General features: G+C 40.1%; 1 protein-coding gene across 4 annotated transcripts in view; it reads right to left on the minus strand.

Moving 5' to 3' along the window:
• Positions 1 to 803: 803 nt before the first annotated feature.
• Positions 804 to 27,341, minus strand: part of LOC133422965 (NEDD4-like E3 ubiquitin-protein ligase WWP1) — a 49,142-nt gene continuing 22,604 nt past the window's right edge. For 2 of the 4 annotated variants that reach the window (XM_061713030.1, XM_061713031.1), the window contains exons 2-25: positions 25,410 to 25,466; positions 25,138 to 25,229; positions 24,916 to 25,054; positions 23,189 to 23,313; positions 21,583 to 21,735; positions 19,120 to 19,192; positions 14,760 to 14,941; positions 13,476 to 13,899; positions 12,285 to 12,380; positions 10,760 to 10,934; positions 9,804 to 9,858; positions 9,467 to 9,551; positions 8,706 to 8,834; positions 8,216 to 8,288; positions 8,061 to 8,132; positions 7,764 to 7,852; positions 7,351 to 7,510; positions 6,925 to 7,058; positions 4,874 to 5,014; positions 4,658 to 4,778; positions 3,458 to 3,562; positions 2,073 to 2,169; positions 1,894 to 1,966; positions 804 to 1,701 (exon numbers count right to left, since the gene is read on the minus strand). In XM_061713030.1, the coding sequence (XP_061569014.1) occupies positions 1,602 to 1,701; positions 1,894 to 1,966; positions 2,073 to 2,169; positions 3,458 to 3,562; positions 4,658 to 4,778; positions 4,874 to 5,014; positions 6,925 to 7,058; positions 7,351 to 7,510; positions 7,764 to 7,852; positions 8,061 to 8,132; positions 8,216 to 8,288; positions 8,706 to 8,834; positions 9,467 to 9,551; positions 9,804 to 9,858; positions 10,760 to 10,934; positions 12,285 to 12,380; positions 13,476 to 13,899; positions 14,760 to 14,941; positions 19,120 to 19,192; positions 21,583 to 21,735; positions 23,189 to 23,313; positions 24,916 to 25,054; positions 25,138 to 25,207 (2,871 nt within the window). In that variant the 5' untranslated portion in view covers positions 25,208 to 25,229; positions 25,410 to 25,466 and the 3' untranslated portion in view covers positions 804 to 1,601. Of the gene's footprint in view, positions 1,702 to 1,893; positions 1,967 to 2,072; positions 2,170 to 3,457; positions 3,563 to 4,657; positions 4,779 to 4,873; positions 5,015 to 6,924; positions 7,059 to 7,350; positions 7,511 to 7,763; positions 7,853 to 8,060; positions 8,133 to 8,215; positions 8,289 to 8,705; positions 8,835 to 9,466; positions 9,552 to 9,803; positions 9,859 to 10,759; positions 10,935 to 12,284; positions 12,381 to 13,475; positions 13,900 to 14,759; positions 14,942 to 19,119; positions 19,193 to 21,582; positions 21,736 to 23,188; positions 23,314 to 24,915; positions 25,055 to 25,137; positions 25,230 to 25,409; positions 25,467 to 27,341 lie in introns of those variants that run through there. The other 2 variants (XM_061713032.1, XM_061713033.1) reach the window with 2 other exon arrangements.

The following is a 27,341-nucleotide window of genomic DNA, read 5'->3' on the forward strand; positions in this document are numbered from 1 at the left end:
TTTTTGCGGTCTTGTTAATTCCACGCACGGATTCACGTTGAAATCCACGCACTCTTAGTACATGAGGCCCCTGGTCTGCTGCCGCCGCCAGACTTTTCCTATTTCCCGGCTGGCTGAGAACAAGCGGCGGAGTCGTGGCTGTGCCCCCACAAACATGTGAGGGGACAAAAGGAGCAAACAAAGTGTGGGGGCAAGAATGAAAGCCACACAATGCTGCTGGCATGCTGCTGGAGAGATGCACCGTGGGAAGCCTCCTCGTCATGTCTAGTGAACTCAAATGAATGCGGGTTAAATAACTTGAGCTGTGTCTGTAGCTGGGATGTTTCACACGGAGGCCAGAGACAGGGACACACCTTCAGCTAAATGGCTGGAAATAACTTCAATCTCTGTAGTTCTGTCAACTTGGATCTAAAAAACTAATGTTTCTAGATTAAAACGGGTAATTAGTGTGTAATTGTTGTGGGGGTAAAGCCTCTCAGGGATCTAGTTAGAAGCACCGCCTCAACATCTCCGGCTCACGTCCACCCAACGTCAACATAAAACACTTTTTACTCAAAAGAAAAAATGCAGGCACTCTGGTGGCTTGCAAAAAGTTAAAAAAAACCTTTATTTGGACTGGGTTACATTCTAAAAAACACCAACGCGTGTCGGCTTACGCCTTCCTCAGGGTGTACAGGGTGTAAGAGAGGTTTTTTTAGAATGTAACCCAGTCCAAATAAAGGTTTTTTAACTTTTTGCAAGCCACCAGAGTGCCTGCATTTTTTCTTTTGAGTTCACTGTTGCACCCATTGCAAGAGCACCGGTGGTTGTGGGGACACCAGCAGCGCTCCTGTTATTCTGTTTTTGATAAAACACTTTATCTTGGTTTTGCCCCAAATAGGAGGTTGTAATGCTGCTGCTTCCTCTGGGCGGGTGCATCTAATCTCGCTGGGCTGAAGCCTCACTTGGATACGTGTTCTGCAGGTCACACGGGTACATCCTGAGCGCCGGGCCTCCCTGGAAAACATGGCGACGAGCTCAATGGGAGACGGAGCGATCCGTGCTAAAAATGTGGGCGTGCACGTGTGTGGCGGTGGCGGGCGGCCGCTGCGGTCTTGGATCGTTGTAGGTAGCATGCAAGCACGCGAGGACGTCAAAACTGCCATGAGTCCAACAACTTCAGGCACAAGACCCCAATACTCTCCCTCTGCCCTTTAAAAGCTCTATAGAACTAGAGCTTTATAAGAAGATTCACTTCAACTATAAAATCCTCTCAAAAAAAAACTCTTTAAGTCTGTTTTTAAAAGCCAGTCAGCGGTGGGGAGGATATCTAAAAAATATCCTATGATTCCTGTTTTCAAACAGTAGAGCACAAAGCTAAAAAGCTTGCATATTTTCATGACAGGGTAGTATATAATATATATTTATATATATATATATATATTTATATATATATATGAGGACTGGGGAATAGGACTGCGGCAAAAATTATGCAGCAAATTAGGATTTGGTTTTAAATGACAAAATAGCTTATATACAGTACATTGGTGGTTATCTTGTGCAATTTTTTTTGTTGTTTTTTGTTTTGTTGGCTGAATAAAACAGAGAACAACACCGGAGGACTATTCTTGGCCAAATCCTTCTGTTTCCTCTATGGCAAAGAGCAGCTTCTCCTTCAACTGTTCGTAGCTTTTGTAGGGAGGCAAATCCAGGCGGTTAAAACTGCAAAGACAAAGAAAGAGGAGCAGAGATCACGGTTTGAGTCTTTAACTTCTTCAATTAAATATCAAGTAGTTTTATAGACGCTTGTCACTCAGGTTAAAGTGTCTTTGTGCAAAGTAAAAACAAACAAATAAAGTGAACAGTAAAAAGTAAGATCCCGTCTAGAAACGCAGTGTGATGTGAAGAACTCACCATGTGTGACTCCGAGGAAGCCACGTGTCCTTTCCCACCTTCTCGATGCAGAACTTCTGGGGGCCGTTGCTTCCTGCAATAAAGAAGAGATAAAGGACTGAAAGAGCTGGAAGCCGAGTGGCTCTCCGTTTCTAATTAGGTGATGAATGTGTTCCTCGTTGTGTGCGTGTGTCACTGACCCATAAGTTCAGAAAAGCCACCCAAAGGCAGTCTGCAGGTTCCTGTGACGAACTGCATGAGACGCAGCCGAACTTCGTTATCCACCTCTTTCACCAGCTGCAGGAAAGTGACGGCAAACACAGTCATCACTGACGGCACGACTTCTCAAACATCTTTGGAAGAAAGTTCATTCTTAGGGGTGTAACAATATATCGTGCCACGAAATTTCGCGATACAAAAACGTCACGAAACGTGTCGTGGAAGTGACAAACTGTATCGCAATATTGGGTTAATAATATTAATCTATTGTGTTGACTAGAAACGCGCATCTGACCACGCGTGCCGACCGCGCCTCGACCCGCGGACCAAAATCTGACACACACACACACAGGTAAAATCTGACTCCGCTCAGAAGAAACTAGTACCGTTTTGGTCCCGATCACGGGACTCTTGCAGGGTTTTGAGCTCTGAACTTTTACTTATGTAAGGCTGGTGTAGAGTTTAGCCTTACCTTATTAAATTAAACCTTTTTGGGGTCGTGAGTATGATAAACACGGGGAAAACTTGAGTTCTGAGTTCCAGTGTACTTAATGTCCCTCAACAGTGTAGGATTTTAGAGCATCAACACAGCACCTAGTGCTGTATCACTCCACCCAATCTAAAACAGACTAATCACTACAGATAAACTGACTAGTGTCATTATAGTCCCTGATTTACATCAGAATATAAAGAATATATTTATAAAATAATGAACCCTGAATTACCAAAATAACCTTCTTAACAAAAATAAATCTCCTCTTACACTTATAAGGTGAGCATGAATCAATCTTTTTTATGATGTAAAATTGTATGTATTTATTGACTTTTATTTATTTAATTTTAGTTGTTAAATTTCTGGAAAAGAAAAAAGTCAAATCATACATGAGAGAAACTATAAAGTTTGTGGCTAAATATTTGTACTTGTATGAAACTGAAGATCATAATGCAAACCTGACATTTACTTTTAGTTCAGTTTGTGGAAAATGGTTGTCCTGGCTTTCTCTTTAAATCTTAAACAGTTATAAAGCATTACAAACTGTAATGCACAGCATTGTTTTGTATTTTGTGTCTTTCAAATAAAAGACAATTTTTTCTAGTCATATGTTCCTCATTAAAGGTTATTAAAAAAATACTGCTATAATATCGTATCGTATCGTTATCGTGACCTCAATATCGTGTACCGTACTGTATCGTGAGATTAGTGTATCGTTACATCCCTATTCATTCTGGACATCTGACTGGGTCCTTATGTTTGTTTTTGTGTAATTGTTTTTAAAGCGTGCATCCAATATCCTTTGTTACAGACTGAAACACACCAGGAGAAGCATGTAACAGATCAAACGAGTGTGTGCACGTGTGGCAGTACCTGCCAGAACCAGATGATCTGCTTGCTGTTCCTGGTGTAATGCCGATACACAGTGTTTCTCTGCCAGTCCTGAAGATCCACCTCCTGCATGCCGCACAGCATCACCTGGACCACACACACGTACACAAATAAATAAATACATGAATGAATGAATGGCAGTCAGATGAAATGAAGAGGAGTAGATGGGCAGGTAACCAGGGAATACTCGGGAAAGGATTTCCCAGAAACATGAATCAGTAAATTATTGAGATGACTTAAACGATGTATGTTATGGTGTAAACCAGTGGTCCCCAACCTTTTCTGTACCGCGGACCAGTTTAATGTCTGACAATATTTTCACGGCCCAATCTAAAGGTGTAGCTGATAAAAACTAAATAAAATGACAAGATCGGCAATAAAAACTGTGGTATTTTCTCTATAGTAATAATAATAATAATAATAATAATAATAATAATAATAATAAATAATAAAACATAATTTTCAAAAAAAAATTGAAATTGTAAATTACCTTTAATATGACTATTTCTATAAACGTGTTTTTTATGTTTTTATGTCTCATTAACGTTATTTAAAGCCAGGCTTTTATTTTATTTGTTATATATTAAGGAGACCAATATTTAGTGCTTTTATTTTGAAGGTGTCTCACCGAGACCTTGTAAACATCCGGCGCTTTGGACTTTCAAGGTAAAAGTTTAACGGCGGTAGAAAGTTTGTCTGAAAGACTAAACTAGTGTCTTGAATGCTAAAGAGGAGCCTAACTGACACAAAAAGCACCTGCTGATAAGGATTTGTTTTCTTTGCAAATATTATGCCGTATTTATGTACATATTGAGTTTGGTTGCCATGGTTACTCATGTATTGTGGTTAGCGGTAGCTGTTATTACCGAGCGACCGAGCAGCTGTGTTGGTCTGTATTTAAGTTAAATTAAACTTATATGAATGTAGAAAGACTAACTCCATTTTATTTTACTCCTTTCTAGCTCTTACGGTGTGTTTGCAGTGTATTTACATCCAAGGAATAAAAACATTGTGAACCATCAGTTTGAGAGTCAACCATCATCAGTCGGGGATGCTACAGAAATTATTTTTTCTTTCTGTGCGGCCCGGCAACTGGTGTAAGGCATTAAATAAAAACACAATGCAGAATACATTAAAGAAATACATGTTCAACACTGAAAACAGGCGAATCATGCTGCTAACCTCAAGCTCCTTTTCATCGAAGTACTGGAGCCACTGAAGTGGAACCACCTCATTAAAGCCATCCAGGAAGGCTTTGGTTTGGCCTTCCACCCCCCGGGAGAACCGCCACTCGGCCATTAGACTGTAAACCACACAGCACAGTTGCACTTAATACTTCTGAAAATGATTTAGAAATCAGATTTGAACATGAGATACTTGCTGTTGTAAAACAACAACCTGATGTACTCCTCCTTGTTCTCCTCGGTGACCAGGACGTTGACGCCGTCGGGTTTGAGGTCGTGAGAGGTGATCTTTCCCAAGATCTCCATGTCCACGGAGAAGTACATCTCCAGATTACATTCCTCGATGTTGTTGTCCCTGAGGAGAGACGACACCGTGTTGCTGCAACCGCGTAATGGAGGATGGATGTTTTTTTCTCGAGGTTTCTCCGTTTACAGAGCAGCTCGCCGGGATTGTGAAACGTATGTAATCGATGCCTCCATCCTCTCAGAACCTCTTGCTTCACACACTGTGTTTTATACATCGCTAACTGACCTGCACATTGTTGCCATTAATTTAACCGGCTTCACAACGTCGATCACTGGACAGCTCCATATGCGAGGACGCTGTTCATTGACTAAAATCAGAGACCTCTGTCTCAACACTCTCCAATGAAACGGATCCTGAGAACCCGATGGTGTAGAAGTTAACAGTTGAACGTACAAGGACAGTTAGATCCTCATCAGTTTGCTTAAGAAAACAGCCGGAGCACAGATGATGCAACCATAACAATAATTTAAAAAAAAATAACTGTACAAGTAATAATCCCAACAAATGTATCATTAAGTATTCAGATGACACTGCCAACCTTGTACAATTGGACACAGACGCTTTTATCATGCTGTGATAGAAACCATGATAAGATGAGCCCAGCCTTCCGTCTTTATGTCATCAGGAAGTGGGCGTCGCCCACCAGTGCTGGGTTTTGGAGTCTGTAACTTTTGAAGTTAGTTTTACTATTTTTTTTAAACTTGAAAAGATTATTTGAGCATATTGAACAAAGGTTTCATCCATATAAGCTCATTAGTTATTGGACTGAACAATCAAATGTTGTTTTAATTTCCAAATCTACTTTAACTTCACTGAGTGCGGTGATTTGAGGTTAACCTTATAAATTGAAAAAGAAATTAAAGATGACTTTGAACTTAAATGTTGAATATAAGTAATGTGGCCTGTTGTAATAACTTAATCTCAGGTTTAACACTAACAATTGAAATAATAAAAATTATTATTATTATTATTATTATAATAATGTCTATGTATGTACTGTCCAATATGTTTCCTTTGGGACAAATAAATGTCTGCTCGACACCACCAAGATGATGCAGCTACCAATGCAGCACTTCTTCATCCAGTGACGCAGTTAGGCCACACAGAATCAATAAAGACTCCCATCAGTCCAGTCGTAAACCGACCCAGTCTGGACGACGCTGTTGCAGCACAAGCACACTCAGAGAAAGCTCAATTCCCCACATCAAAAAATGTATAAACCACTCTTGGTTTAGTTCAGGTGACTGCAGAGGTGTGAAGCCGTGGTAGTTGAAACTACAAGCAAGATACACAGCACATTTGTACTTAATAAACCAACGCATGCAGAGATTACATGATCTACTATGTTATGATACAACAACCTGATGCACGGTTCTCCTCAGTAACCAGGACGGTCTCGGTCACTGAGGAGAACAAGAACATTTGAACTTCCCACTGGTCTAACTTATTTCTCCATGTTTCCTGGCCAATACCGTACTTTACGTCTTAATGCTCAGTCAACAGTCACTTCATGTCTGAGGTACATCAAACAGACAACCTGGTTCCCAACCAGCAGGTCCAAACACTTGAAATGAATTGACATCAAAAACATTAAAACAATCCAAATCTACTCCAGGTGATTGCATCATGAAGCCGGTTAAGGTTTAATGTGTCATCAAAGCAAGCTGAACATGCCAACAACGAGCAGTACTGTACGTAGTACAATATTCAGACTCATGTTCTGCACTGTTCAAAATACAGCGGTTTATCCACCAAAGGTGAGGTTCCTGAATCATATTCAGTTTCTCAACTGGTAATGCGTCTTTCAATAAAGATGATGTAGTAAAATGATTTTCAGATCACTATACAATACATTAAAAAAAAGTAAATGTGCTCATATTTTCAACTGCGATGACAGATAGATGTTTGATATTTACATATGCAAGTTTCTTTTAGGTGATGGGCTCTGGGGTACTTACCTGATCCATATGAGTGAGTTGTAGAACTCTGGGTCGATGGACTCCAGGTCTTTGAGTATTAACTTCTTGTTCAGCATGCGTTTATAGAAAGGCAAGGAGAAGCCCGTGTCTATGAACTTGCCATGAAAAAGTGCCTGCAGGAATAGGAAGAAAATAAATAAGTGTAAATGATACAATAACCTGAATATCTGTAGAAATGGCAGAAACGTAGTTAACAGTTATTTTTGTTCCTTTTTTTGTTTGTGCTAACGTTTGACAAAGTTCAGTGTTGTCGGTGGCTCACACAGATGTTCAAAAAGATCAACACAAGGAAGTTGATTAATACTTTGGATCTCTAATGTGGTTGGACAGCATGAAATCACTCGTATACCAAGTCATTAATGTAACTATGATGGACTGCAAGGGTGTGTTTGCATGTGGACGTGCCATTGCTATGAAGCGTCCTATGAAGCAGAAGTAGGAGAGGTGGTCGGGGTTGATGGCCGAGGCCGGGTTGATCTGCAGACAGTAGTTGCTCTTGCCAGCGTACTCAAACAGACAGTACATGGGGTTCAGCACTTCATGGGACAATAAGAAGAACCATTCCCTGCAAAAATGAGGTGTCAGGGGGGAAGAAAATGAAGGAAAGAGAAAGAGAGAGAAGGTGAGGTGGAGGTAAATGTGGGAGTATTGATCGGAGCAGACAGAGAAGTAAAAGAAGTGAGGAACGTGGAGAGTAAGAGAGGAGAGAAGTGAGGAGACAGGAGTTGAACATGACCATTCAGAGTTGGCAATCAGTTAAAAAAGCAGGTTTACATTTGTTTTTGGGTTTATATTAATTTTGAATGTTTCTTTTATACCGAGCTAAGCCGCCATAGTCTAGACCCTCTTCGCCTCTGAAGATTACATACAGCCTCCTCCTCAAGTCGTAAGGTTTGAGGGCCATGATCTAAAAGATTCATCAAACAGAGGATCAGATAACACATTAATAACGGACTGAGGCACGGTTATAAATATACAGTATTGTAGGGAACTGTGAAAATTAATTTTGAAATTAATCATGCATACAGTCTATGACACATCAATGCACTTGAAAATAACACATTTGCTGTAAACACTGGTTTAAATGGAAAGAACAAAGAAGTAGAAGGTCTTACTTGCGTAAAAGAGTCTTCAAACAGCGTCTGTCTGGAGACGTTGATCTTCACATGGCTGGGAAGAGCATTAGACTGAGGGAGAACAAGACAACGAAGTATTGGAGAAGGATGAAGAGTAAGGGAAGGAGGGAGTCAAATAAAAACAAAAGGCCTACCTGGCACAAGTAGCGGAAATGGGCAAGCTTCCATCGGAAGCTCCGCTCGTATGCAATCTGAGGTCCTTTGGTGCTGAAAGATGAAAATGGTGACATGCAACAAAAGTAAGTTGCAAAAGAAAATAAAACAAAGTCTTTCTCTCCCATTTGGAGGAAAGAGGTTTATTCTCACATTCTCCATTAAACTGTGCATTATCCATAATCCAATTTGATTAAATTAAGAGAAAAACAACTGATGAGGCTTAGTCAGAATCCCAAAAATGACTGTATTCAGCTCCGGTCCACACTTCAAGAACACAACTGACTGAGTAGATTAAGTGGGGTTAACCGATTAAATTAAAAGCGATAGGATTGTGCAAGATCTTCTCAACTAAAGAGTAAGCATGGCGCGATCCTTTACTTAACCATGCATAAGATCGCACATCTGCAGCTCAACACGTTACTGAGAGTTTCAGAGGTTAAACGTAATGCAGAACAGACGGCTCCTTACACGGAGGACTTTCCAGTGCGGGGGTCACTGAACGTGGTGGTTCGGGTGTTGTGATCCACAAAGTAGCGAACACCTTCCCTTGTGTATCGGATCTCCCATCCTTCAGGAAGGGGATCCTCATTCTGTAGCCTGCAAGAAAACACACACGCAGAAGTCCACATTTTAAAAACTGAAGCTTTTAATGCTTTTAATGTATAAAGAAAGAAGTCATGAAGACCAAAAAAATGCAAGATATTTCAGTGCAAAAGTTTTGTGTTAGGAGACAATAAAAAACTGTTTTGGTCATGTCAGTTGTGCCAACTACACAATATTTCTAAATATTTTTACTAAGTACACAGTAGACTGCTTTCACAGGATTGACACGCCCTGTGGAAACACTTTCATCCTGCTAAATGAAAATAAATATTTTGTCATGGTTCAGATTTCTGTTTTAAAAGTTATAAATGAGCAAAAAACTGCTTTTCTGCTAAGTATCATTATTAAATAAATAAAGCAAACTACGATCTGGTGAAAACGCTGTACATTAAGAAACTTGTGCGTGTTTGGAGGAAATTAAAACGATATTTAGGAATAATAAAAATAGATCTGTAGAGGAACAAATGATCTATTCTGGCATACAAGTGACTCTAGAGATGTTTAATAAACCAACAGTAAAGAAGCGTGTAACCTGTCAGTGCTTTGACGTATAAAAATGTGTCATGTTGAATTTCAAGAGATTGACAGCAGGTTAAACAGGACATGTCTTTTTTTTGGAGGGTTACCCTTGGGTTCGGGGGTCTTCCCACTGCGTTGTCTTGGTATTGTGGTTGACGAAGTACACTCTGTCATTGGAGTCCACGCGCCTCTCTGAAGAGACGACAGAAGCAGAAAAGTCCAGTTGCAGGACAAACTAAGATTACTCCATGACATCACCGTGGAGGTGACTGACAGATTCAGCAGCATATCAAGAACTCATATATACAACCGCAGAGATTAATGATGAAATAAAAGGGGAAAAAAAATACTTTTTTACAAAAACAATGTTTCCATAATATACTTGAGAGAACTGGTGCTCTGTGAAATACTGTAAAGCATTTGGAGGAATGAATGTGAACTCACCCCAACCAGGAGGCAGCGGGCCGAGAGGATCATTCTCTGCAGACATCATTGATGCCTGAAAATGACCGATGTATGAATAAATATTAGTTTAAAGAACAATCTGACAATCTAGTCACATGATATCACAACACGGATAAACATTTAGGAGACTGGAAATTCTGGTTCTTTCTTTTAGGTTACGAGAGTTTAGTTGGATACCAAATAGTGTGCTGAGTAAGTTAAGAAGCAAAACAAAAGCATATAGAGAATCCATTAAATGAAGGATGGAAAAGACAATGACCATCAGCAGCTGGCCGTATGATGGTTACGCTTATGTCATTATTAGTATAAGCAACTTGGAGAGAAAGTTATTAGTAGTGACTTCAGACAGAGAGAAATTAATCATGACAGTACTAAATACCTATTAATATTTATGCAATGTATGGGTGTTTTGGTGAGCTTTCTCTTACATTTATCTACTTTATTATTTACACTGTTATGTGGATAATATTGTGCAAATTAGGCTCATAAATAGTTAAAAGTTCTGAGCAGTTTGAATATTTCCATGCAAAAAAGCCAATAAAGATGAAGCACCATGAATCTTTTGAGCTAAATGATCAATTCCATAACTTGTTATTTTCCTGTTTCGTATTGATCAACAAGAGGCTGACAGGTATCAGCTTCCAAAGATTACCCGTGAGGTGTCGAGCAAACACAGTTTGTTTTTTCATGATAATACAATTTCCCTTTAGTTAAGAAATCAAAAAGCCAGTTATCACCAAAAGCAAACTCAAGATAGAATAATCGACTCAGTGTCTTGAGATAATCCTATAAAACAAGTGACTACAGGTACAGCTGCTCTTGGGTTCTTTACCTTTTCTTATAGGACTGACAAACATTAAATACACAAATGTAAAAGAAAGGCAAAAGGCTGGATTAAGCAAAGCTTTTAGTTGTCGTGTTGAGGAGAGCCTTACAGAGTAGATGTATCTCTGGTTGAACTGGTGCATAGCGCCCTGCAGCTGGCTGCGCTGGCTCTGCCACTGCTCAAAGTTGCGCACCGACTCCATGGTGGGACGCTGCCACGTCGTTGTGCGGGTGTTGTGGTCCACATAATAGATCCTACCCCGATCGTCCACTCGACGCTCCCATCTGGCAGAATCAAAGACGCAGAACAGGACAAAAAAATGAGAATCAGAGGTTTTAACTGACCCAGAAAATATTTAAGAAATTAATTTAAAGAAAGTTTTTATTAAAAATATTATTCTAATTATATTATTCATATATTTTTCTGAGTCACACATGTTGAAAGCCATCAACCATGAACAAGGCATCATAAAGAACCAGGCGTTATGAAAGACCAGTCAAGTGACGAAGCACACTCATTTAATTTTAAGGTTTTATGTAATAACATAAAAAAAAGAATAATAAAAACACTTGGTTCTTACCAGGTCTTAAGATAAAGTCAATTCAGCCTCAGAAGGAGAACCATGTATGACATGTCGTACTGTGTAATTTATTTATTAAACTAAGACTATGCCCAAAAGCAGAAGCAGTGTTTGGAAAGACAAAGTTTGCTCCATGATTGACGATCTTGTAGAGACACCCGAAGCAGCGATAACTTGACATAATCGTTTTCAGTCTGACAAGGAGGACTTCTGGTTTCTTCATTTTTACTGAACAGTGATTTGTGCACATCCCTCCTACGTCCTACCACGGCGTTTTAACCAGGTTAACGTCTGAACTCTGACTGGTTTCTCACATCACCTCGATTCTTTTAAAAGACCTCGAAAGACCTCGATTCTTTTCTGTTGTAAAATTGCTGGTGTGCTTGAGATCATTTTTTTGTCACATGACTTCATATCAACAATGCTTTACTGTCAGCCTGATGGCCTCACATTTGACACTAGAATATCTCTGCATACAGAGGTATTCTTGTTTCTTGTCTGACTGCTGCAAAACAAGCAGATGTGCTGATGTGATGTGCTTTGTTTTTTTTTTAAATGTGGTGCCCTGCATTGTGGCTAAACATCTCCACTTTAGTCCCACATGGCTAAAAGGACATTGCTATACAAGTCGAGGGATTTAACTGAATACAAATTTGTAAACCAAAGTGATGCAGAGGCTTTCTCCTGGCAGCCTTTTCCAAACAAGTTTTTATTTTATGTTGAATTTTTTTTCAAATAATGAGAAAACTGTTCAGATGTGTTTGAGTTGCATCTGGAGTTTTTATTCTTTGATTACATAAGTTTGATGACAGAAGGCAGACTTTAAAAAAAAAAAAAAATTACATGTTTTGAGAAAACATTTAATTCTGGAATCACGGAGTTTCTTTTTATGCAAGTCACTCTATAAGGAATATTAAGGGAAAAGTGACCAATGAGTGCTTTAAAGTCAAAGAGACCCCTTTCATGCAGGGAGACCTGGTAAAATACTACACTCTAGTTTACAACAGGGCTGAAAACAGAAGTCGAGTACAAACACAGATGCACAGACGCTCACCCTGGTGGTAGTGGCTGTGGTCTTTCCCAGGTAGTCGTCCTGGTGTTGTGGTCGACATAGTATGTTCTCCCATGGGGGTCTTTTCTTTGCTCCCACCTAAGAGACAACAATAAAGAACAAACTTAAGACACATGGGGTTGGGTTACTCAATTGTTGTGACAAACTTGTGATCCCTGGCGTTTTGACTTGACTCAAGACCAGTGTTTGGACTAATGCGCTATTTAGTAACGCGTTACAGTAACGCCGTTAGTTTTGCGGTAACTAATACTCTAACGCATTACTTTTTAAATTCAGTAACGCAATTACCGTTATCAAACGGTGCATTACTCTGTTATTTCTGGTTACAGTGAAGCTTCTTTTCCCCACACACGGAGACCAGAGCAAACGTAGTGTGTGTGCGTTCAAAAACATGACGAGCCAAGAGAAGGCGAGTTTCGCAACGTGGAGATATTGTCATTACAGTAATCCCTGGTTTTTTGCAGGGGTTACGTTCCAAAAAGAACCCGTGATAAGTGAAATTGTTTTTACAATTATTATAAAAGGCTTCAAATTGCAGAGATCAGCACCGCCTCACACTTATTTCCCTGCTCTTCTGATGCTGCTGCATCCTGACTCCGCACTGTAGCGTCTTTTTCTCCTAAAGCCGCGGTGCAGCTGTGTTTTTTCGAGAGAAGAAAATAGTTATGGGTCGTTGTTGTCGCTCTTTTTTCTTCTGGGCAAAAAGATTCTTATAAACCGACATGCCACCATATCTGAGAATGTAATGAATGATTCATCAAAGAGTCCCGTTCTTGAGCTGCTGCTGAAGCTCATTAGCCGTTCTCAGCTTGTTGCTAAGCAACCAACGTTATTGATACAGGAAGTGAAGAAGCGGGGAGAGTTTAGAATGCAGAACACGATGCACAATGCAAATCCATACAGTATCAGCTGAAATGAAGGCTAGAGGGGCATTAATGGGAGCATTTAAAATAATGTTTTTATTTAAAGTAACTAAAAAGTTACTTTTCATAGTAACGCATTACTTTTTGGTCTAATTAACTGAGTTACTTTTTAATGAAGTAACTAGTAACGGTAACTAGTTACTATTTTTCAGTAACTAGCACAACACTGCTCAAGAGGTCCAGTGACGGCACTGAAAAGCACAAACAACATAAACATTTCTGGTTTGAGCAGGAGGTTTTTGGTTTTTACCCTGGGGGTAGAGGATCTGAGGCGGCAGCATTGGGGGCCGGCGTTCTGGCCTTGCTCCCGTCCGTAGCTGCAGGTGCAGCATCACTAGTACTGCCGCCACCTGCAGCTGCTGAAGCACCTGATTCTACCGGAGCTGGGGGGGAAGACAATGCTGATGAAGACGTCGTGTTGGTGCTGGCCCCCTGGGTTGGAGAGGCAAACGTGGTTGAAGCAGCAGCGGTGCCATCGGCAGGTTTAGCAGCAAAAGAAGAGGCTGGCGAAGGCGTAGAAGTTGGCTGGGGTGGAGATGTGCTATTTGGTGCTGTATCTGAATCTGGAAGGACAGCATCTTGAGCAGAGTCCTCATGGTCACCTGTAGGAGGCACCACATCACTTCTTGTTTCAGAAGTTTGCCTGGCAGCAGCCTCACAGGACTCCCCGTTCACTGCAGACAGAATCAAACAAAGGTGCTTTTCACTTGCAAGTACTAATCACTTGATTCCTCCATGACTTGATATCGCTGACATCTCAAGGACAAATACTTGCCTTTTTAAACGCCTGACTGTATGACAGATATTCATTAGTCTAACAGTCTTGAAATCTGTATACTTCTTCAAGTATTATGTACTCACAAGCATAATAGCAATGATGAAAGAGTATCACTAAGACAACAATAAAATATTCAGAGGTTTCAATGATAAAAGAAACCAGACAGATTAATATTTAACTATATGGACTCAGTGTACTGTATATTCTGACAAGTTATCTTTGAGTTAGACGTGTTGCATAAGAATTAATATTCAGAATCAGCTCAGCAGTGACTGCCCTTCACACTACACAGCTCCACGCTCTCTCATTACTTCTGTGCATCTCTCCAGGCAGTTGGGCAGAGGTGCTGACAGCAGCAGTGATTTCAGTCCCTACATAATGTAAATGCATCTACTTCTTTACTGTTCACTGCAACCACATGATCCATGAAGAACATAAACTTTAAGATGCCTGGCACCATCCCTAGCAACACAATTATCAGCTTGAGAAATGCATCATGCTGGTGTTCGGACCTTGTTTTATTCATGTTTGAGTCGAGTCTGTACAGCATCTTATCTACACAGTACACACTTAACACATATTTTGTCCATGTATCAACTGAATATTCTAATATATTGAGTGAATTATGGACACAAATGAGAGAACCAAAGCCATGAAAACATACCTCAAATACATTAGAGGAAGGATTTCATTAATTCAATTTTAAGACCAAATAACGTGTGACTATGACAAACACAATGTGAAGTGCAAACTCACCCATTCTAGTCTCGATGTCACTGTCTGAGGGTTGGTGGACTGGGGTGGAGTTGGGTTTTGCTTCTCCATTAACGACATGATCAAGAGCTGGGCTGCAGGAGCTGGAAGGCACCTGGACATCTGCACCACTGGAGGCTGAACAGGAACCTGACCTTGGACCCAAGTCTGTTCCATTCACTGTGCTTTAAGAGAAAACAGATGACCTATATTGTATGTTCTACTTCTGCAAATGCCAATGAGACCATTGTTTTGTAGAGGTTAAGAGTGGGGTGTAATAGGATAGGATTAGCGTAATGAGAACAGCAGAAGGAGCTCCTTTGTAAACCAGCAGAATTCAGCCTGTGCCCAAGATGTGCCTACAGGAAAACCAAAAATAAATCTGGCCCAACATTAGGGTCTTGTCCAGGCACCACCTGAGTATACTGTAGCAGACCATTGAGTAATAAGATGGCCCAATAAACACATCAATTATTTACAAGCTATCCCAAATACAACATCTAATGTATGCCTACGTTACTTAAACTGAAGTTTTCAAGTGAAAATTGTTTTATACATTAGCTGGAAGTTTAAACTTGGGACTAAGTTACAGGATATGAAGTTATTAGTAATTGTTGGCTTCATACTATGACTTGGTTTCTTAGTATCCCATTAATCCTGACAGATATGTTCATATTAATGGAGATCTTCCATTTCCATGGGCTTTGAATCACTACGTTGCCTGAAGTCTCTGAAAATGACCAGTTAACCAACAAACAACCCAGGTCCGTGTCACAGCACACCTTAATCACAACTAGATGACGACTGTAATTATTCAGTTCTAACGTCTCTTCCTCCTACAACAGGAAGGGAGGGAGAGTCCTTTACCAATCCTGCTAGGGAAATTAGGAATACATTTCCTATGCTAACTGTATTAAATTAGATTATTTTGACAGCATCAGGACAGAGACCTGCAGCTTTCTCTGTGTGTGTGTGTGTGTGTGTGTGTGTGTGTGTGTGTGTGTGTGTGTGTGTGTGTGTGTGTGTGTGTGTGTGTGTGTGTGTGTGTGTGTGTGTGTGTGTGTGTGTGTGTGTGTGTGTGTGTGTGTGTGTGTGTCAGTCCTGTGAAGGTACAGTTCCTGTAAGTTATCCATACAGTCAGAATGCTTCTCTATGTTACATTTTCCAAATAGCTTAGCTCATTAATACCTTAGATAAGATTTCACTTATTGCTCAATATAAGCTTCAACTGAGTGCACAATGTTTCGTATACAAACACTGCTTTAAATAGTCAAATTTAGACTATTATTCATCATTGCCTGGTATATAAGATTAGATCTGGATTTAGGAATAACATTATGTAACCATCCATTCTCTCAACATCTGATTAAATACTGTTCAAAATGACAGGATGTCCCAGCTGTCACCAGGTAAAACTCAGCGTACATCCCAGACAGGTTGTATGTTCATCCCAGGGCTACATTATATACAATTTCCTTAAACTAAACTACCTGTGGAGATGTTTTTGGTAAAGATTAAATGTTGAGTGAAGTTTGTATATTTTCTCTCTGTTACCATTTTATCTTATTTTTATCAAATAAAGAACCGGTAGCCTGAAATCTGTCAGATATTTCAGCCATCAATCCCCCTATTTCTTACAATATCAGCAGCAGCTGATTTTGTAGAAAAACTCAAAAAAGGTCACAAGTAAACCCAATTTGATTGTCTGTTTCACTAGCAGAGAAACCTTCAAGTCTTTAAAGGTCTTACAGTGCTTCAAACATAATTTATATTCAATTAAACTTCTAGGTTTTTCTTTTTCCAACTCAGCAGTCTTCAACAGTCATGTGATCTTTCAATCTTTCAAATTTATCAATAAATTACAGTCCTTTTAAACTTGCTTCTAAACGTGAACTATATAGAAGCATGACTTGTTTTAACAGAGTTGAGATGAAGCTCAGTGAAAGCCCTCGCCACACTGGAGGTCACAGTTATTTTGTAAACAGACGACAGCATGCTGAACAAACGGCTGCAAGTCGGCCAACATCTGACAGAAGCGTTGTGAATACTTATCTTTAGAGAAAGCAGCTTGTCGATGTAGACAGTCTCTGTTTGTGCTATTTGTGCAAGTTAATTACTCGGGCTCTTTATCCACTGGTATATCAGCATTTTGCTTAATCCTTTTATTGATTCATTACCATACACTTGACTGTGCTGAAGTCAGAGATAATCGAAGTTTACTCACACATACTCTAGGTACAAACTCTGAGAATTAAAATTAGGATGATAAAAGCATAACAAGGATGTGTGAGTTGGACTTCTGACTTTGAGTCAAATTGGTAGGATTTGTGTTAATGACTGAGCTAGGGCTGGGCGATATATCGAGTATAGCCGATGTATCTCGGCTTCTACTCTGTGCGATGTACAAAATGACTCTATCGTGCATATTCGAATATAAATGTTCACGCATTTTGCTTTTAGCCGCGGGCATTAAATTACAGACTTTTCCCGCTCTCTCGTCTCGTCTCTCCTTATCTGAGACATAAAACAAGCGCACCCTGTTACACATGTCAGTCACGTGCTGTCGTGTGTGCGTTATCATTGGCCCCCGACCAGCTGCAGGTGTCGGCGCTGCTGTCCGGGACGAAGCGTTATTTAATACATCCATGCCGACGCTCACTTCCCCGCTTTAACTTTACTTTAACTTTCCCAAACTCGGCCTGTTTGCGCCGTGAGCTCATCTGCGCGGTTGCTACGCGCGGCGGACTCTTTTCAAAGCTAACCAGTTTAGTAAAGACGGGAGGGGATGTTTTCTCCTCGAACGGCTCTGAGGAGCCGCTTAGCGCTACACGCGCAGCCGAGCCTTTAGGCTGATTTATGGTCCCGCGTTACACCAACGCAGGCCTACGGCGTAAGTGCGCATCGCCGCGTACCCTACGCCGTAGGTTCTGCGTTGATTTAACGCGGAACCATAATTCAGGCTTTTCTCTTCCAGAACTGGGAAACGTCACCTAGTGTTGCTTAAATGTGGCCACATAAAATCAATCACTATCATTGAAACAAAGTGAAACAGGACTATATGATGTCATATTTCTAAAAGTAAGTGAAAGTGATGCAAAGTAAAGGAGGAGAGGATGAAACATTGCAGTCCCTGCACCTACAATTTAATATAAAGGTGCTCTAAGGGGCCCCTGCTGCTCAGAGCAGCTCATCCTGGTAAAACCAGGTAAAACCAGGTCATCCTGGTAAAACCAGGACCAGAACATGTTCTTAGCAGATGTTCTTCAGACGGGGAGTCAGAGATGCAACGTGCACTTTCTATTTTGAAATTACACTTTTTATGTTTGTGCCACTCACTGCTTAGTAACTGTTTAATAAATACAGTTTTTGTAAATTTGACTTATTCCCCGTTTTTGCATGAAAGTTTGAAATGAGCATATGTTAATGCAGTATGAACAAGAATGTTATAATGTAGACATATAGAATCATCATACTGGTGTGATTGTAGCATCAAAGTGTTAATTCAAGGCTAAGGCAAAATATCGAGATATATATCGTGTATCGTGACATGGCCTAAAAATATCGAGATATTAATAAAAGGCCATATCGCCCAGCCCTAGACTGAGCTTTCTAAAGCCCAGTTACTACATACTCATGATGAGACCTCAAATCCCCAAGAATTTGGAAAAAAAGACATTAATAGTAGCAAAACGGAGATCAAGGGGGAGGAAGTTTCAACCATTATGAATAAAGTATTCTTCTATTTAATTCAGTCTGCACTGTCGAACTTGTTGTAGGTCCTGTAGACAATAAACCATTCCCTTGTCACTTTTTCCTTTGTGCTTTTAAGATTTTGTAGAACAGCCATAATTATTCAACCGTTGTCTCCAAGTGCTAATTTAATTTGAAAGCATATTTGTTACTAGAACTGTCAGTCACATTTAATCAAATCACACACAATCATGAACACATGGCTGTGTGACTAGCTAAAAGAAATACACATGATGCTCATCACCAAGAACGGCTCTTTTTCTGAGAATAAGTGATTAACCACACAATTAAATGCTTATTTGATTATGGACATTTAAAATTTGAATCTTTAACCATATTTTTGTGAACTCTGACCAGTAGTATTTATAATTGAACACATACTAACACAGGGTTCCTTGCAGCTTACTTTGGTTTTCCAATTAAAAACACAGTTAGGCTCATTGTGGGCGCTCCAGAATTACAAAGGAATGTCCAAGAGTTAAAAAAAAAAAAATAGAGAAGACAGAAATACATGACAAATACCTTTCTGTGCTAGCACAGAACAGAAAATGGTATCAACAGTAATGTAAAATACCCTATCACCTCCTTCTAAGACGACTCTGTTAGCACCTACCTACTGGCAGCCCTTGAGGAAGAGGAAGAGGAGTCCCCATTTTCATGGATGGCGTCACCATTCTGTTGGACTTCTGGAGAAGATTATAACAAAACAACATTAGATCAGAGACACTGCATGCAGGATTCAATTTAGTTAATTGCATAAACCAAGGGGAAGTGTTAGAAAAATTTTCCACTGCGTTTCCTTGTTGGTTAAAATTAACTGAAGGTGGAAATTTGATAGGGGTGTAACAATATATCGTGCCACGAAATTTCGCGATACAAAAACGTCACGAAACGTGTCAAATTAAACCTTTTTCGGGTCGTGAGTAGGATAATACAGGGACAACTTCTGCGTGAGTTCGAGTGTACTTTAATGTCCGCTCAACAGTGTAGGATTTTAGAACATCAACAACAGCACCTAGTTAGACCCTCCAGAAAAACGCGGGCTAAAATCCTTGATTCCGCGATTAAATGTGGGGTTTTTTTATGTGCTTTTATGCGGTGAAATTGCGGAATATGCGGGAACTCGTGGAATATGCGGAAAGTTGCAAAATATGCAAAATATGCAGGAAGTTGCGGATTCGGCGCTGAGCTCTTCCCTCTTAAATTCAGCGGGCTGTCTCGTCTGATCTGAGGTCGTAAGAGAAAAAAAAAGGAGAGCAGGTGGAGAGGAGAGGGGCGGGGGCGGCCCGGGGGCCGGCCGTGACCGTCTCTCTCCCTCCAGCCCGCGGCTCAGTGCTCGGGTGATTGCCCGGCGCACCGGCGCGACGAGGGGGACGAGACAGAGCTCCGTCACCCCACGCGTAAGCTGCCAAGGTCCCCAAGTGGATGGGAGCTCCGCCTCCGCAGGCGCAGTGGTGCGCGATCAGCGCGGAGACCTGAGAGAGAGAGTCCCACCGCGCAAGCGGGGGGCGCGGCTGCCGGTGGACTCTCTTTTTCCTCTCTCTTTTTCCTCTCACCCCCGCGGGTGAGAGCTGCTGTTTGGGGGGTGGCGGTTTCTGCGAGGGGTGCGGAGGTCCCCGGGCGGGTCCCGCACGTCGCGACCGGGCGTCCCGACATGTCACCTCACAACACTCCCCCCTTTTTCCAAACTTTATGCGAAAATGTGCGGCGATGATGCGGTGAAATCAAGCGAGCCCCGCGTAATTCGCATATTCAGCGCGGACATATGCAATATTAACCCCAGTAAAAGTGATTTTTCTGCACCAGACATTGAAATCCACGGAAGGTCTGTAAATCCACGGACAGCCGTGAAATCCGCGAAAAATTCCGCGATCACGGAATCGCGGATTCCTGGAGGGTCTACCTAGTGCTGTATCACTCCGCCCAATCTAAATCATACTAAGCACTACAGATAAACTGACTAATGTCATTATAGTCCCTAATTTACATCAGAATATAAAGAATATATTTATAAAATAATGAACCCTGAATTACCAAAATAACCTTCTTATCAAAAATAAATCTCCTCTTAAGGCCGAAATATGGTTCTGCGTCAAAACGGCGCCGTGTCTACGGCGTGTGGTTTTCGTCCACACAGACCACACGCCGTCACCTGCGCCGTCACTGACGTGCACCTCCCGAAAATTGTAACTACGCGTCGAGGCGACGCAGACCACACGCAGACGGAGAGGGCTGTGATTGGTTTGCTTGGAAGCAACGCATTTCCGGTTTCCGGTTTGAAGCAGTCGTGAACTTTCAGGGCTCTTTTCTTCGTTTATATGTGATTTTTTTTTTGGTTTTGTTTTTTTGCACAATAGTTGTCCTTATCTCTTTGATTTACTGTGACCGGAAAAAGTCGGATAAACCATTCAGAAAAAGATCGCTAACTAGCGGTAACGGGGGGTACTGCACCGCGACCAAATGGAGTGACAGAGAAGTCCGAAGGGTTCACGACGGCGTCACGGCTGCAGCGTGTGCTCTGCGTTGGTGTGACGCAGAACCTTAATTCAGCCTTTACACTTATAAGGTGAGCATGAATCGATCTTTTTTATGATGTAAAATTGTATGTATTTATTTACTTTTATTTATTTATTTAATTTTAGTTGTTAAATTTCTGGAAAAGAAAAAAGTCAAATCATACATGAGAGAAACTATTCAGTTTGTGGCAAAATATTTGTACTTGTATGAAACTGAAGATGCATAATGCAAACCTGACATTTACTTTTAGTTCAGTTTGTGGAAAATGGTTGGCCTGGCCTTCTCTTTAAAACTTAAACAGTTATAAAGAATTACAAACTGTAACAATAGGGCAAACGTACAGTATTGTTTTTTATTTTTTGTCTTTCAAATAAAAGACATTTTTTTCCAGTCATATGTTCCTCATTCATGGTTGTTAAAAAAATACTGCTATAATATTGGATCGTTATCGTGACCTCAATATCGTGTATCGTACCGTATCGTGAGATTAGTGTATCGTTACACCCCTAAAATCTGACAACGCATCACCATCCAGTGCAAAGGTAAATACTGAGCTCACTCGTGCCATTTGTTGTGTTGCCATTGGTCAGTGGTGTCAGCTCCTCCTGATCGGTGAAAGTGAGTCCATCTAGGAACACCGTCAGCTCCCCCATGGGCACCAGGACCCCCTTCTGCTCCACATTCAGTTTCAGTACCTCCTTCACATTCTCCACTGAATAGCAAAAACAAGGATCATGTTAGAAATGGACATAAAAAAAGTTGGCAGCATGTCCCTCGTTGTTTAATGAATACCATTACACAGCTTATGCAGTGCCAGAAAATAGGAGTTTCATATTTCTACAATTTATTAAACAAAAAGTAAGCCAAAATTCAGTTGCTTTAATGGGAATTAAACCTTGTGACGCAGCAACTTTTTGGGATCTCAACCTGATAATTGTGTTATATCTGCTGGCAGGAATTAAGCGTCACCACAGCACAACAAGGAGACATCACCAGTCTCAACAAACATCTCAAATGTCAGCACACATACAATTCAAGATGGTGATAAGGGATTAGGAGGCCTAATCTGCAAACATCAACCATAAAACCACAGAAAAGTTGACTACAATATTTAAACACGTTTTCGCGGGTGCAGTAGATTTTTCTAATGAAAAAGAAAATTTGAATTGTGATCCAAAGAAATGAAAAGATTCAGGTGTTAGTTAACAGAGTGCTAAGAAGGAAAGTTATCAGCAATGATCAAAAAGAAGCAACTGTTGACAGTCACCATTCTGCGAAGGGTTAAAATGTAATCTCCAAATACTGTATAATAGAGGCCGTCCATCTCTTACTGGAAATATTACTTCTATATTAAACAACTGCTTCAAGTTATTGCCGCTGAAGGTCACTCTACAAGCTGTTTGATCATTGATTGTTAGGGGCGTTTTCACTAGCAGAAGTTCAGGGTAAACCTGCCAGACAGAGACCTCTAACAGGGCCCAGCATCTTCTCAGCTCCTTTAGCAGGTGTGTGCCCGTTACATTGCTGGGCCACACAAGAACCTTTGACTGAAAGAAATAGCACACCGCGAGGTGGCGGTAATGCTGATTGTTTTGCCGTTTGCAAACTGCCAGCAACATATAAGACAAACATAAGTGGATCCTACTCGCATTTTTTGTTATTTTAAACATACACTGCGGTCGTAGCGATAGAGGTCAAAAGAACCCCCCCCACCGGACCCCTACATTGGCATAATATGCCAAAGAAACCTGAACCACTTTGCGGGTCCATCTTTTTTACTTGTAATCTCCAACTTCATCAAATATACTAATAGCAAAATATCTCTTGTCTAAAGGGTTCAAATGAACCTTGCGGTCACATGATTAATTCTCACATGAGAACACTAAACGTAAATCAAATGGACCTGTTAAGTCCATTTGATTATTTATTTTTTAATTATTCCCATTCAGTTGAAAAATATTTCACACAAATGTATCTGAATAAGACAGAAAAAGACCAGAATCCATGCATGTGCTGATTCAGTCTCATTATCAGTAACACATTTAAAATAGCTTTTTCCTGGTACTGCAATAGCTGTGCAACATTATTTGTTAAACAGCGAGGTACATGCCACGCTACATTTTTTTATTTCGCCGTTCTGTGTGTTGGATGTCTCTTAATCATACATTTTCTGTCATGCTGCTCCAATGCTTGAACTAGATCCAGTGTGGCTTTGCCCAGCAGAGCATCTGCTTTCAAGGTGTAGTGACTCCATACTTTGAAATCCACCTGTGTGTGTGGCGTTACATTCCTTCAAATTTGAGAACACACAAACACAAACATAAACAAGCAGCATGTTTAACATCAACTGAGTGCCAACAGTCTGTTAAAATAACTGTAATGCAAAACAGTGACTTATTTCTTTTAACTTTACAATCTTTTCTGATGCAGTAACATGCAAAAAAGCAAAACAAACTACACTATATTAACCTTTTTATTCTAGGAGGAATTCACTTAAGAAAAAAAAAGTCTTATTTTTGTAAGATTTTTCTTCACACCAACATAATTTTGAATATAATAAAAGTCTATATGCCCCACAAGTATTTCATATGCCTTAGACTTTGTAACCGTGTCAACTACAATAAATGTTAATGGGGACCTAATATGAAAAACAGGTTTTCTCTTGCTTTAACATATATAAAGTGGTCTCCCCTCAGCCTGCCAACTCAGAGAAGGAGGAAAGCAACCAAATTCTGCAGTGTCTGTACAGCCGCCCGGATGAGCCATCCAGTGTGATGTGGATCTACGAGCCGTTCAGATTCTGCTCCCTTTCGTTACGTAACGAAAATGCAATTTACATCGGTTGGCCTCCGATGCGTGAAACCACGCCCACAACTAACTCCGCCGGCCGGAGCTTCCGCCATTTTTTCGTAGCGGTGTCGCGTCATTCAGGCAGCCAATCAGCACAGAGCCTCATTATCATAGCCCCGCCCACTCAGAACCCCTCATAGAGAATGGGATGATAAAGACATGGCTCAGAGGCTGAATTTCTAATTTATTTAGCAAAAGCTTGTTTTTAAGACATTCAAGGCCTGTTTAAAATAGGTATTAGATGCCATAATAGGTCCCCTTTAAAAGGGCATCATTGGAAATATTTGTTAGTGTAGAGTGCAAACTCAAAATATGTTTATGTAGATTTGCAATCAAAAAACGGCTATAATTCACTTTTTTCTCAGTGACTAAGAACAAATAAAATATGAAAATGTGCAGATTATTTCATTCTTTAAATGTCTGAAATGCTGAGCATATCAGAAACGTCTAACATTACAGTGAGTGGGATCCACAGTGGCTTGCAAAACCACCCATGGTAAAAACACAAAAGCACAAACAGAGAAGCACTCCATCTTGCCTGCAATAAACACCCAATGAAAACAATACACATTTGTAATGACATGTTTCAGCATTTGGTTCAGCCATTTGCAAAATAGAGAGCTGCAATGTTCAGGCTACGGGCTCCACTAGCGTGATGGCACAAAGGGCTCTGTGTGCTGTCATACGGCTTAAACCCTCTTCTTCAAATGATAATCAGATGAGCCACCTGAGGGTTCTCATGTCATAATTCTCAACTTGGAAAAATTCAGACAATGTGCTCTTTCTTTTATGTCCTCAAAAAAGATAGTTACTGTATTCATGAGCTCCTCCTTGATACTCAAATACAGTATCCACTTCTATTCAAAGTCCAAAACAGTGGACTTTCATATGAAAATAGTGGATTCAAAATGTATTTGTTTTTAATGAAGTGAAAAGGCTGGAAGATAACTAAGTGATGAATTAAGGCAAAGACAAACATGAAAACACCTACAGCAACACATTGCCAGTCAGGTGCAGAGAATAACCTTTTTTTTTTTCTTACAGAGTGAACCTCTCATCCCATTTAGGGCTGGAGGAGCTGTGAGATTTTGTTGTGCGGCGTGACTCCCCGTCTACTGTCACCTCCACATAAATGGCTGTCCCAAACAGGCTCTTCTTCCGCTTGAGTTTGGCACTGGAAACTGTCAAAGAGCAAGATAAAGAAGCAGTAACCCTTTAAAAAATGTTTCATGTCAAAATGTTATCGTCGTCCATTCAGACTCACCAGTGGCATAGAGCTGTGACGTGTCTCTGTGGTTATGGCTAGTCTCTTCTCCAGATGAGGTCGTGGCCATGTCATACACCACAACAAGAAGCCTAAAAAAACACGCATAAACACACAAATTAAGCAACAACAAACAACATGCATCAAAAAAGCAGAGAAATAAGACATAAATAGCCACTGTAAGACTATAATAAAAACAATGTTTTAAAGTTAAACAGTAGCATATTCTCAACATTGGCTTCAGATTTAAGGCTGAGTTCATCTTTACTCACAACTGATGTGTTTTTCTATGCTCTCTGGTTTAGCCCACTCCGTGTCCCATGGTTCCACTGAAAAAGAGAAGATAATATTTGAATGACTTAAGGCTTAACAGAGCCCGTACAAACTACAGCAGTTTACAGTCTGACATCTGACCAATAAATTGTTCCGACAGATACAGAGTTTTTACTTTTACAAGTTATAAATGGCTCTCCGTCAAGTCACTGTTGCTTGCCAGGAAGCTGTTTGTGCATAAGCAACGTCTAAATGTTTTTTTCCTTTCTTTCTTTTTCAGTGTGGTGGTAGTGTTGGAGATTAAAAACACATGTTTCCTCTCCTGATTTCTTTAGCTATCATGTAAGCCTTTACAAAAGGGGAGGCCAGAGCAGTGAGCATGAAAACAAAGTTCATTATGTTCACAGCAAAGCATCATTTCAACTTTCCTATGAAGCACTGGATTTATATATTTGCACACGTTTGAACCTCAGTTAGAGCAAGTCTCAGATGAGCATTTAGCAGATAACCACTATCTTTTATTTCAGGTTGTTATCTATTGTCACTGACAAGGTGACCAAAAGCCAAAAACCACGATGGACGTATAAAGTGTAATAGGTATTGCAAGAATTTTATACCAATACAGATACAGCTTAAATGAGCTCAACCATTTTATCAAACACATTTTTATCTCATTTACTCTGCAAGTACTATAATATAACAATCAGAAAACAAGTGCTACCAAAGCTGCGTAGATATGTTGGGAAGAAATACAAAGAGAATAAAAATGTAATTCTCTAAAGAAATGAGACTAGATTAAGAATATATTTGAATATCTTTTGACTGGTATTTCCTCTATGGCAAAGACAACGTAGCACAGAGTGGCATAAAAAGTGTGATTAACAGACTTGTTTTCAGGAAGCATTTGGTTTCACTTTGTATTTTAGAGAATTCTGGATAATAGTGATACTAATCTCATTAATATAAAAAGATTAGCTAAGAGCTTAAATAAGAAGTCAAGCACAACTAGATCCCAAAAAACTTTCTATTTTGCATTATCTTTTATGACCAAAGAAAAGAGAAAGTCAAGCTGAAAACCAATGACACTTTGAACAGAGAATTAAATGAGATTGAAAACCGCACATTTCAAGGTTTCAGCACTGCAGTGTTTGCAAATCATGCTTTAATTTCTGATACAGAAATCAAGATGAGAAAGCTATTTCTCAGCTTTACAAAGCCACAAAGTTAAACCTGAAGTATTAACTTTCACTGCTACAGAGGAAAAGCTAGACACCAATACCAGGATCCAAAAGGATGTAATACTTGTCTTCAATGATTTTCTCACACTCATGTCTTCTTTTAGACAACTTATACAAGTTAATTTCACAATTTTAGGCAATGCTGCTTTTGTACAATGATGCCAGCATTTAAGACTTTGTAAAGAGGGAGCTTCGTTTAAAATATAAATAAATACAAGCATCAGTTTTTTGTTTTTTTTCCTATGGTGTTGCGATGGCCTCTAGTACTACTGTGAGAAACCTTGGTGTTATTTTCGATCAGGATTTGTCATTTTAACAGCATATTAATCCGATTTGTAAGACAGCGTTTTTCCATCTCTGTAATATTGCAAAGATTAGGAACATCTTCTCCCAGAGTGATGCTGAAAACCTAATTCATGTGTTTGTATCTTCTAAACTAGATTACTGTAATGTGTTATTAGCAGGATGTCCAAGTAATTCTCTGAACAGGCTCCAGCTGATCCAAAATGCAGCAGCGTGAGTGCTGACAGGAATCAACAAGCGAGACCACGTCTCTCCAATGTTAGTGTCGCTCCATTGTCTACCTGTAAAACTCAGAGTCTAATGCAAAATTGTATTACTTGTGTATAAAGTCCAAAAACTGCTTAGCTCCGTGATATTTGCAAGACCTAATAGTACCTTATGTTCCTAACA

Source organism: Cololabis saira, chromosome 22 (assembly GCF_033807715.1).
Source record: "Cololabis saira isolate AMF1-May2022 chromosome 22, fColSai1.1, whole genome shotgun sequence".
NCBI lineage: Eukaryota > Metazoa > Chordata > Actinopteri > Beloniformes > Belonidae > Cololabis > Cololabis saira.